At 32.0% G+C, this 13,582-nt stretch overlaps 1 protein-coding gene across 1 annotated transcript; it reads left to right on the forward strand.

Moving 5' to 3' along the window:
- Positions 1 to 2,346, forward strand: LOC103570692 (uncharacterized). The gene is made up of 2 exons (XM_008548517.3): positions 1 to 616; positions 701 to 2,346. The coding sequence occupies exons 1-2, from the start codon at positions 1 to 3 to the stop codon at positions 2,344 to 2,346; spliced, it is 2,262 nt and encodes a 753-aa protein (XP_008546739.3).
- Positions 2,347 to 13,582: the final 11,236 nt, after the last annotated feature.

Raw genomic sequence — 13,582 nt, forward strand, 5'->3', positions numbered from 1 at the left:
ATGGTGATTCTGCCCTCTTCGTTTGTGAACAGGCCCCGATACTTACACGAGTATACTCAAGACGCATTTGCCTATGTGCGTACGTATGGTCGACCTGATTTATTTGTAACCTTTACCTGCAATCCATCTTGGTCTGAAATAGTTGACGAATTAATGCCAGGTCAAAGCGCCAACGATATGCACGATGTCATTGCCAGAGTGTTTAGGTTAAAAGTTAAAAAGCTTATGACTGTAATAACTAAAGAAAAGGTTCTTGGAGAAGTGCAATGCTTTATGTATTCCATTGAGTGGCAGAAGCGAGGACTCCCACATGCCCACATTTTGCTTTGGTTAAAAGATAAATTGCGACCTGACCAAATCGATAAAATTATAAGCGCTGAAATACCAGATCCTAACAATGACAAGGCACTTCATGATATTGTTATGAAAAACATGATCCATGGTCCATGTGGGGCTGAAAACCCTCAGTGTCCGTGCATGAAAGACCGTAAATGCACAAAAAAATTTCCTCGCAACCTACTGAAAGAGACTCTCCATAATGAGAACGGCTACCCGATGTATCGTAGAAGAGCACCAGAAGACGGAGGCCGGACGGCATCTGTTAAACTCCGAAATGGTAGTTAAGTTTCTGTCGACAATTGTTGGGTAGTACCATATTCGCCTGTCCTATTAAAAACTTTTAACGCCCATGTAAATGTAGAGGCTTGCGGTTCCGTACGTGCAATCGAATACATCTGCAAATATATTAATAAAGGCAGCGATCAAGCTATTTTTAATTTCAAAAGCTCAGAGTCCTCAAACCCAGTGGACGAAGTACAAACGTTTCAGTTTAGTTGCTATGTCAGCAGCAACGAAGCTGTATGGTGCCTGTTAGGGTTTCCTTTGCATAAAAGGCATCCTACTGTTACGCACCTCAGTGTGCATCTAGAGAATGGTGAACGAATTTATTTTAATAAAAATAATTTTCACCAGCGAGTGACAACACCACCAAAAACCACTTTGACCGCCTTTTTTGACCTTTGCAGATCAGATGAATTTGCAAAAACACTTTTGTACGTTCAGGTACCTCGGTATTACACGTGGGATGAAGGTAGAAAATGTTGGAAACGCCGAATTCAAGGAACTGCTGTTCTGGATTGGCCTGGCGTTAAATCTGGAGATGCATTAGGACGGGTCTATACTGTCCACGTTAGCAACATTGAATGCTTTTGTTTGAGACTACTGCTACACCACGTGCGTGGGCCAACTTCGTTCAATGATCTCAAGAACTACAATAGTCAAACGTTTGTTACCTTCCGAGAAGCCTGTGAAACTAGAGGATTGTTAGAGAATGATAATCATTGGGACTCGACATTAGAAGAGGCTGCACAATGTAGATCAGCAGCTAAGGTGAGAGATCTTTTTGCCATTCTCATAGCGACGTGTGGTCTTCCAAATCCTCAGATATTTTGGGAAAAGTACCAAAATGATATGTCTGACGATATTTTGCACAGACTACAACAAAATAATCCCAATGTCACATATAATGATTTAGTATATAACGAGGCGCTAACTAAGATTGAAGACCAAGTGATGGCTATACCTGGGAAGACATTATCAGATTTTGGAATGAACCGGCCACAAAGAATCGGAGAAGTCAGTAGTGATTTAATAAGAGAACTGGACTACGATGTCTTTTCTTTACAGCAACAAATATCAGAGTCAGTTCCTCGATTAAACACGGAACAAAAATTAGTCTTTGATATTGTTGTGCAAAGAATCGATAATGGTGAGGGTGGATTGTTTTTCTTAGATGCGCTAGGAGGCACTGGAAAAACTTTTCTATTAAATTTACTTTTAGCCCGAATTCGCCAAGACAAAGGAATAGCTGTTGCTTTAGCTTCCTCTGGAATTGCAGCGACGCTGCTCGATGGAGGCCGCACGGCACATTTAGTACTTAAACTCCCATTAAATTTACATCATGAGGAAATTCCAGTTTGTAACATCACAAAAAACAGCGATCGTGGCCGAATGCTACAGCAATGCAAGCTGTTGCTGTGGGATGAGTGCACAATGTCGCATAAAGAAGCGATCGAGGCGCTCAATCGGACTCTGAAAGATATCAGAAGTAACCCGAGTTTAATGGGTGGGATGGTAGTGCTACTTGCTGGTGATTTTCGACAGACACTACCTGTCATTACTAGAGGCACTCCAGCAGATGAGATAAATGCATGTTTGAAAGCGTCTACATTATGGGTGCATGTAAAAAAATTTTGTTTCACTAAAAACATGCGAGTACAACTACATAATAATACGCAATCGGGGAATATGCAGCAGCTCTATTTAAAATCGGTGAAGGTCGAATGACTACGGACGTTAACGGCATGATTACATTAAATCAAGAATTTTGTAATGCTGTCCACAACTTGGAAGATCTAAAAAACAACGTCTATCCCGGTTTAGAATATAACATGAGGAATAGAGAATGACTGTGTGAAAGGGCAATATTAGCACCGACCAATGAAATCGTGGGACAGATCAATGAACGAACGATGTCACATGTGCAAGGCGATGTTGTCGAATATTTGTCTGTAGATATTGTCATGGACAGTGAACAGGTGACGTCTTATCCTACCGAGTTTCTAAACTCTTTATAGTTGGTAGGAGTGCCGTCTCATAAGCTGAGACTGAAAGTTGGGGTTCCAGTTTTATTAATGAGAAATCTCGAAGCGCCGAGACTATGCAACGGTACTCGATTGCAAATTACGAAGCTAGGACGCAATATCATTAGAGCAATTATAATGACAGGTATAGCTAAAGGTGAAGAAGTTTTGATTCCACGCATACCCATGATCCCTACAGATTTACCGTTTCAGTTTAAAAGAATCCAGTTTCCTCTTAAACCAGCCTTCGCAATGACCATTAACAAAGCGCAAGGGCAAACACTTGAAGTAGCAGGTGTCCATTTAGAGAAAAACTGTTTTTCGCATGGCCAACTGTACGTGGCCTGCTCGCGAGTGTCGAGTCCAAGAAATCTCCACATTTTAACAAATGATAACAAAACTGCAAACGTTGTGTACAAAAATGTTTTAAATTAGGTCATTTAAAAATATTTTTGTACACAACGTGAGGTTGGCCCCTGTAAGAGTCTCTTAGACATAAGGGACCAGGATTGACATAAACTGATTTCACGCGGGCGAAGCCGCGGGCGGAAGCTAGTATATATATATATATTAGACTGGACTAAAAAAATCGACTATTCTTAGTTTTTTTCGATACTGTGAAAATATTATTCCTGATGGTCCCAACTTACTCGGTAACTGTAATTTAATCTTTGAACAGGACATCTTGGGTTGTATCAATAAACTACCGAATAAGATGACGACGGGCTTGGATGGTGTACTCTGCGCAGTGGTAAAGGATTGTGCCCACCACTTCCTGCGTCCTTTGGGTATAATATCCAATCGGTGTTTAGCTAAAGGCATATTTCCTGACGCATGGAAGTCTACAAAGATGGTGACAAGACAACAGTTAATAACTACAGACCAATCGTGATAGTATCCAAGTTTGCAAAAATCTTTGAAATGATAATATGTGACCTGCTAATACCTTACTTTAGCCCTTCAATAACGTCAGCACAGCACGGCTTCTATCGTGAAAGATCCACGATAACTAATCTATTGCCATACCCACAATACATAAACGATAGAATCTCCAATGGCGACCGAGTAGATGTAACTACCTACTTAATAGAAAGAATTATGTAATCTTCCTAGGGTATTTCTCAAATGTATTTGACGGAACGTCTGGTGTTCCTCAGGGGTTTAACCTGGGCCTTCTGTTATTTATTATTTTTATCAATCCTGTTGGCTCGATTCTCTCGATGTTCCTGAATCTATTTGCAGATGATGCAAAATTATATTTATATATTAGGGCATCAAAGGACTGTGAATTCCTTCAGGCTAATATTAACGTCTTTATAACTTGGTGTAAGGACAATAAGCTTGCTCTAAACGCGCTTAAATGCAAAATTATCTCTTTCACCAAATCACGTAATATCCTCTCATTTTCTTATGAAATTGATGGTGTCGAGCTTGATCGTTTCGGTATTTAGAGACCTTGGGGTAGCATTTTATTCTCAACTGACTTTCACCGACCATTATAAAAATATCATTTTATTTGCATATAGAACACTTGGTTTTATCACTAGATTAACGAAAAACTTTACAAACCTTAACGCGGTGAAAATGCTCTATGTATCACTTGTACGCCCTAAATTAGAATTCGCTGCATTAGTGTGGTCCTCAAACTATCTCAAATACTCAAAGGATTTAAAGAGCGTACAACGTAGATTTTTAAAGTATCTAGCTTACAAAAAGTATAGCTCATAACCGGAGAGAGGGGTTGACTATCTTTCGCTTTGTGTAGATGCCAACTTACTGACGCTTGAAGAGAGGAGGGTGTGCTCATCCTTTATGTTTATCAAAAACCTGGTCAGAGGACAGGTGGATTGCGCCAGTTTTCTTGCCATACTACCAGTATTAGTTCCAACACGAACTACGAGAGCAATCTGGCCATTTTACCCACCTCCAGCTAGAATAATGCTAGCGCGATCTGGACCTTTCTTCAGACTCACTACAGCTTGTAAAAGTATCTGTGATATTAGTGATAACAGCTTAGATATATTTGACTTTAGCCAACGAATTGCGATAAATACCATTGCGTCCTATCTTGTCTCTCAGAGGCGTAGTGATTAAAATTAAGAAATGATAATGTGCAAAGTATGTATATGTATGTGTTTATGTATTTATATAACGCATAAAACTTTATACTTCATATATAATAAATAAAAAACATTGTTAGTTAACAAAAAAAAAAATAAATAATAGAAAATAAAAAAAAAACGAAAATAATAGTAATAAAATACATCCTCGTATGTTCTGGTAACTCTTTACACTAGTAGCCTGTCTTTTAAAATGTAATTAAAATTTTGTTTCATTGTTAAATTTTTTCATTATATTCCAATATTATCTCTTTGTGACCCTGTTATTGGCCATATAGCTATTAGGTCTTTTTATAAATAAATACCCAACCCTGTCTATTCATGCTTGTTTACGTCTGTTCATTTCTATTCATGTCTGAAGCGTTAAATACGCTCCAGGCCTGATCAAACTTGTTCTTGTCTGATCCAGCCTGATGTATGGGATTAAATTTAAAATCTTAGTTATAATTAAATATATAACTAACTTAGTTATAATTGAATATATAACTAACTTGGTTATAATTATATCTAGCTAACGCAGTTATAATTATATATAACTCATATATAATTTCATATAACTAGAAACAAATAATTAATAAATTAGATATAGAATTTTGTTGACCAAGAATCTTTCACATATAAGATTTTTATTACTTAAAGTTCATACGAAACTTACTTTTCAAGTCAATCTCTCAGGTCAACGGGTAGCGTGTTAAGCTTTCGAGATCGAGGTCCACGGTTCAATTCCTGCACACGCCCGAATTTTTTATTTTTTTATTTTTATAGAAATAATTATATATAACTGTATATAGTTATACGTAGTTATTTATATTCATATAGGGCTATATTTTATTTGTAATTTTTTTACCCGAATGGGCCTGAAGAGACATGAACATGTATTATCAGACCTGAACATGCCTGGCCAGGTCTGGTCAGACCCGCTCATTTTTCATATCCGATCAGACCTGGAGACTCATACCTGTTCATATCTAATCATTTTTTCGCGGGCATGAGTAAAAATTTCATTCTTATAACAAATAAATAATGAAGAAAAAACTTTAATTATATTCATCGATGTCTTAAATGATGCTAAATTGATGAAATTATAATAGTACAATTGCTGAAACATTTATGATTCTGCTGAAGTATAAGTTCTGAGAAAGAATATTAAATAGTTACCACAACAAAACAAATGCTTAGTTAAAAATACTTCTTTCAAATAGTTTCGGGCAATATGATATAGTTCAAGAAACAAGAAATATTAGTTAAGATGACTATTTTTTAACTCACATCTCTTTCTAGTTACGACAACCATGCACTTTTCTCTTAGTGTACGTTCTCACGTATTTAACATATGCCCACATATCCACACATAACACACACACATATTCATGTATCCAATATCGTGTATCAATTGTTTAACGAGTTTCTTATCATTTTAACTATATTAATCATCTTATCTTTCCGATTGTAATTCTTTCTTCAACGGGTTTTATGCCGTAGTGCTTTGCCGACTTTTTTCTGGGTAAAAATACATTCTTTATTTGTGATACCCAACCACGAATTTCATTCAAATATCACTTACCGTATCCTATCCATTATTAAAATCAATTTATTTTAATTTGATTACAAATATATTTTGAGTAAATTTCTAGGTAAATTTATTTTCAATACTGAAATGAATAATAACAAAAAAGCAAAACATTTTTACGTTAACAAATTCCATTATTAGTTTATTTTTTTTTACTAACAATAAAAATTCAGTTGCAAAAGAAATATTTCTGTTTATGTTTGATATGCATACAATTATCATTTATTTATTATTCGTTTGATTCTATTGCAATAACAACATAAATAGTTAACACAATCATAGTGAACATAAAAAAAACAGATGAGCAAGACCACGTCAAGTGGACCCCCCATTTTCCACTTAATCATAAAAATTAAGTCTATGTATTTTTTTCTTAATAGTCACTATGAAAAATTGATCCCCTAAACGATTCTTGAAAGCTTTCATTTTAACAACAATTGTTTTCACAATTAATATTTTGAGTACTTTTGATTTAAAAGTAGATTTCAAAACAACCATTAAAGATAACTTTATAAAATTTTCAGAGTTTACTGTCAAATATCTATATTTCATTATCATATTGATAGCTTGAAATTATTTGTTCATTATCTTATTGTTAATTAACTTTTAAGTAAACAAATGAAAATTTCATTAACTGCTCCGTAAAAGAAACAAAGTTTTTCTTTTATTATCGATTACATGCGTTACTTATTCAAGTTTGTTGTAATAATAATTTAATAAATACATGCCAGGACTGGTTGGTGATTGGGATGTTGGAAAAATACGCATATTCAAAAATATAACAATATTTTTATTTTCCACAGCACATAATATCACTGGGTTACAAAATTAAATCGTTGATTTAATTTATTAATACTCTTAATTGTTTGATCGCATGAATGCGTAATTAATTTAAGGGGACCTGGTGGTCTAGAAATTTCGAAAAATTGATTTTTTTTTTATATTTTGAAAGTACAGTATCTCAAAAATATACTGTTAAAATATGGTGATGATATTCCCTGTATTTCATGTCCTAAGAGCTATTTAGCAGGGTGGCCGAGTGAGTAATTTTTATTCTACTAGACATAATATGCTCGCTTCGCTCGCCTTCATTCTTTCGAAAATCCCGCCACTATCTCAATCAACCAATCGACAACCGAATAACATAGTCACAGAAGTGACGTAAAACGATACGGCATCCGGTCATTAACTTTTTAGAAGAGGATTGTTCGGTGGAAAACATCTGCATCGGTTTCTATACCTAAGTTATAATAATGATAAACAAGTCAATATATAATGAAAAACAAGAAAAACCGAAGAAATGCACAAGAAAAAATATGATGCTGGAATAGCTGATTAATCGTATGTATATGTTCAAATCTAGTTTTCTTCAAGATTTCTTACCTAAAACTTTAAACGCGCTTATCTCGAAACTACTTTTTTCTGCCTGGCGTAGGAAAAAAAAACTATTCTGTCGATTGTTTGTAAATTTAAGTATGTTATTTAATACACTAACAGCTATGGCAGGAACTAGAATAAAATTTTTGTGTTGAATATTTCTATTTTTTAATATGCAAAATGTTAAGAAAAAAATGCAATTTTTGGACTACAAATTTCAACTAAGGGCCGCTTCTTCAAAAAAAAATTTTTTCTTTTCATTCTAGTTCCTAAGATAGATATATTTATACTGATCAAAAATCCATTAAATTTTTTTGTTTCAGACACATGGAAAAGCTGAATTGTCCTACGCCGCCCGGGTTCCTTCTTTTAAAGGAGCTGGCTTCAACACCATCTTTAAAATATTAAAAATAATTTTTTTTTCTTAGTTATAACAATTTTTGTCTATTTAAATAATAATAAAACAATCCCTTAAAACTTTAAAAAGTTTAATGTTTATTGAGATATACAAAAAAATTTTTTTTAAATCATGAAATTTTCAGCCTCTAGACCATCGGGTCCTCTTAATACAAATTATAGAATTGAGATCGAGTCAATAATTGAAAGAATTAATTGAGTCTATTTGAACACTGAATTGATCGCAACAAAGTCATGAGACTAAGTAACATAAATTCAGAGGTTACCGAGCGAATTTAATACTTAAACACTCAATGATTATTTTTAAATGACACTAAATGCATAAATATTTCATTGAATTCTGATATTAGTGATCACTTAACTTAATTCAATTTAACGAAATCATAATAAATTACATTGAAGTGAATTTATTCGTTGAACACGTGGCAGCATAATTGCAAAGGCTACCGAGCGAGAATTAACTTTTAGTTTAATTAAAATATTGAGCATGTTGATAATTAATTAATTTATTATAATTTAAGTCTTTTATATTTATGAGCACTTTATATAATTATTTATTGAATAAGAAGGCACCTGTAATGTCTCCCGTTTGAATAACCTCTTAAGAAACGTGGTCGATGATCACTGAATTCTTAAGTTCTTGAGATAATTTATTTTTAAGTTCTAGTACCCGAAATTATAGGAATAATTATATATTTAATGAGCTTAAAGATTTCTGAATTTATTTTGGTTTTTATTTCAATTTATTACTTGAAGATAAGCACAAAATAATACGATTAAATAAAACACGTGTTTCTACGTGAATTTATGTTTGCGAAAGATAATGGCGGCCGTTTTCTCGACACGAGGCAGGAAAAAGTAGATGCACATGCGTCGCACTGCGCATGATCAAGTTTAAATTTTATAGCCACGAGGCCCTAGTAGGTGCTGCCTCTATCTGCCGGAAGTGCAACTATATTTGAATTTAAATATAGTGTGATTACGCAACAAAGTTTAAGATCCCGGAAAGAAATTTCGCTGCTCGTGATTAGTTTAAAGAATATGAATTTATTTATCAACACGTGCCGGGCGTCAGGCACTCTTAATACAGCGCGCGTAGCGACCAAGCGTCTTAAGCTATGTTGCAGCTTCGATTAGTCATATTTAAAAATAACAATTATAAATATTATCATTAAACAATTTTATTTATTTGAACAATATCATGAATAATGCTTCAAAATAGTTGTTTATTATTAAACTGAAACAGGCAAAACTAACTAATTATTACACAGTTGACAAATTTGTGTTAAATTTGATACAAATCACATGTCCGAAACGATGTAATTAATTTTTTGTGTTAATTTAACTCATTACTCTTGTGTCAAATAATAAAACAGGTTTAAAACTTGTTAAGATCAAATAACACATCCAACTTCAGTTATACTTGAATTTGATGGTGTCAAATGATTGACACAAAATATTGAACTATTGTATTTTTTTACAAAAAAACACAAAATTTTCAACTGTATAAGTTTAATTCCCAATGAAAGAAGATTTTATATAACAGTATACAGTTATATATGAATTATATACAGATGGATAAAGGTGATGCATAATTATATAAAATTTTTATCTAATTATAAAGAATTATATACAATCGTATATAATTCTATATAAAATGCAAAAAAGAATAATAAAATTATATACAAATGTTTATATATATAAGTACTTAGGATTGGAATTAAGAGCTCAAACTTGGCAGGAATTTTTATTTTAGCATAAAAAACCATATTTTGCTTGATAAGCAACAAAAAAAATACTTTCACCGGAAACGAAGCACTCTAATAACTATATATAATATATAGGGATGCAGTATGCGATTATATAGAAATGTATATATTTGTATACAATTGTATAGAATTATATACAGATTATAAACGAATTATATACGAATTCTATATACAAATTATATGCAAAATATATACAATTACATACGATTCTATATGATTGTATACAATTAGATATAATTATTTACAATTGTATACAATTGGATCGGGTCATTTTTTCTATCTAATTTTATACAATTGTATTAAATCTTTTTTCATCGGAAATTATAAGTTAGTTGTCCCTGACTTTTAAGTTATAAATAAATTGTTCATTAATTTTTAGTATAGAGGAGAGTGGGGTCAACTGAACCAGGGGGCAATCAAACCAGTAAGCTTAAAAAATCGAAAAAAATGTAAAAATGAATCGTTCTTTTGGAATTATATTTAAATACACTAAACCTTAATCTGACTAAAATTTGGAAACAATATGATGATTCAATTTTAAAAAATTCGTTTTTGTGTTTTTAGGCATCAGAACTTTTTTTTCAGCTCTTGACAAATTGTTTGATAATTTTTTAATTTCCAAATATAATCTTAAAATTTTCTTTGTAATACCTTCATACCTTCATACATTTATTACTCATAAATTTCTAACTTTACTTCTAGTAAAATAGTTCTTGAATATTTTTTTTTAAACTAATTATTTCAATAAAATCATATGGGGTCAATTGAACAAGTACTCTCGGGGATGGTTGAGCCACACGAATCACACTGTGAGCATCAGACATGCGCGCGCATCTTGACTAAATTTCAAAAAAAGCTAAACTAACCAAGAAAAAAAATAATTATATTGGCAGAAGTTTTAAAAGTGATTGTTATAACATATAGTGTTATATAAAATAATCAATATTTGGAAGTGTTGTAATTTCAGTTTTAAGCTGTAATAAATAGTAAATTATTCATTAAAGTCATACGTATGTGGCTCTAATACTCTTGGTTCAATTGTCCCCGACTAGTGGTTCAATTGCACCCACAAAGGGGACGATTGAACCATTTGATACAGTTGTAAAATTTCGTATTTGTTAAAAATTTTCATCATTTGTTAAGTTATGTGCTTATAAGAAATGATAGTCTATACAATAAATTATAATTTCATAAAAAAAAAAAGTTATCATTTGGCTTTTATTCATATAAAAAAAAATGTCAAAGTATTTTTGGTTCCATTGACCCCACTCTCCTCTATAACAATGTATAAATTATTTATCATTATTATTAAATGATTTAAAAATTATTATTATTAGCTAATAATTAATAAATTAATTTTTTATTATTTAATAATCAGGGTAAACTAATTAATAACTAAGCTTAATAATTAGTTAGTTTTGCCTGTTTCAGTTTAATAATAAACAACTATTTTGAAGCATTATTCATGATATTGTTCAAATAAATAAAATTGTTTAATAATAGTATTTTTAATTGTTATTTTTAATTAACACTGATCGAAGCTGCAATATAGCCTTAAACGCTCAGCCGCACGCTGTATTGAGAGTGCCCGGCACCTGGCGCGCGGCGATAAATAAATTCAAATTGTTTGAATTAATCGCGAACAGTGAAATTTTTTTTCGAGATATTAAACTTTAATAAACAAAGCATGTAATCGATGGAAAAAAACTTTAATTTTTTACGGAGAAGTCAAAGGAATTTTCATTTGTTTACTTAAAAGTTAATTAGCAAAACACGGTAAAAAATCTGGGCGTCAGTTGGCCCTACGGACCAGCCCCAAATGCTATTACATGCATTTGTTTTTTTAATGAGCTTTTTGAGTTTCAAAAAGTTACGTTTTATGCTTAAGTTTGAAATTTGAAAATCGAAAATCATTAATGAAGAAAATGTTTTAAATTTTTATTCCCGATAATGTTCAATAAAATGAGGTTATTGAGGCAGAAATCGAAGTCAGTGACAAAAATCGAGATTTAAATGAGTTTTGACTCAGGTCAGAGCAACAACAATATATAAAATATCCGAGAAAAATATTAAAAACTGTGTTTTTTCAATTTTTTGTTAAAAATATGATTATAAATAAAAAACAAGTTAGATGACATTATCTGATGATCAAAAGAGACCATAAAGAGCAAGAGTCGGTATGATTTTAGACACATTTTAGTACATTGTATTATGATTTATCCGGAAAAAATAACATAAAATGTTATTTTTTAACTTTTCAAAGACGATATCTTTTGAATAAATGAACCGATTTTGACGTATAAGGTAGCAATCGGCGCGTTCATTAAATTCTACAGCTGATTTGAATTTAAAATTGATCGGTCCAGTGGTTTCGAAAATAATAAGAAAAAAAACGTTTTTTACTATTCCATTCTCGATCGATATCTCTCAAACGAATAAACCAATTAAGATGGTTGAGGCGGGAATTGGCGCGTTTTATAAAATTCTGGAACTTATCAGATTTCGAAATCGATCGATTGTGCCATTTCTGAAAAATTTTAAAATAACTGAAAATTTTTTTTTTGGATTTCTTCTATATCCTAGAGTCCATTTGATCGATGGATTTGAAATTTCCAGAAAAGTTGACAGCCAACAAACTCTTTCGATTGCCATTTTAACCATCTTCAATCGTTGAAAAAATATGAAGAGTTTATATCCATGCACACACACACACACACACACACACACACACACACACACACACACGCACACACACACGCACGTGCGGACATCCTTCTGAAAATAGTCAGAATAGCTTCGTCGGACCTCAAAACGTTGACACCTGATGAAGACTCGATTTTCGAAAATTGGTGTGAAACCAATAAGTTCCCGAATTTTCCAAAATTAACAATTTTCTTAGCGGAAAGTTAAATGAGCGCGAAATTCTCGAAGATTGAACCTTCAACTTCTACACCCTCATATGTTATTCTTAACACTTACAGAGTGTTAAATTTAATAGTTGCGGTTGTGTTACTTGGACTCTTCTTAAACGTATTTTTTACACATATACATATATTGTTTTACATATATACATATGTTAGGGTGTTTCAAAAAACAAAAATTGTTTTCTTATGGTCTCAAAAGTTAGTCTAAGGTTTAAAAAAAATTCTTTCGAAAGAGCAGCTCGAAATCTCAACTCTACTAAGAGATCAACGAATATCTATTTTGCCGTTCAAATTGAATGTAAAAATATTTTTTTTTATTTTTTGAAAGTAAAAGTATTAAAAATTTTTTTTTCGCGAAAATCAAATTACACAGTCTTTAAGGAAATTAAATTCTCTACCTAAAAGCTTCTGAGTGTTTTCTCCGGAGAGCTAACAGAAAAAAAGTTATGAAGCTTTAAACTATATTAAATTGTATAACTTCAGGTTTTCATTATATTAAACAGTTTTTGGATAGAAATTAAGGTTTTTCCAACTGAGTTAATGTTATCTATCAATTTTTTTTGGAACACATGGGAAAAATTTTCCTCACTTTTAAAACAGAACGTTCTTTTTAATTTAAAAATACAGAAAGAAAAAAAATTGTAATTCTTAGAAAAAACATTTTTCTTTCGAAATTTATACGGAAAATAAGTAAGATCTCAAAAATTTATTTAAATCACCTTACCGATTATGCATAGTATATAGAATCAACGTATAAACATGC

Source organism: Microplitis demolitor, chromosome 9 (genome assembly GCF_026212275.2).
Source record: "Microplitis demolitor isolate Queensland-Clemson2020A chromosome 9, iyMicDemo2.1a, whole genome shotgun sequence".
In the NCBI taxonomy this organism is placed as follows: Eukaryota; Metazoa; Arthropoda; class Insecta; order Hymenoptera; family Braconidae; genus Microplitis; species Microplitis demolitor.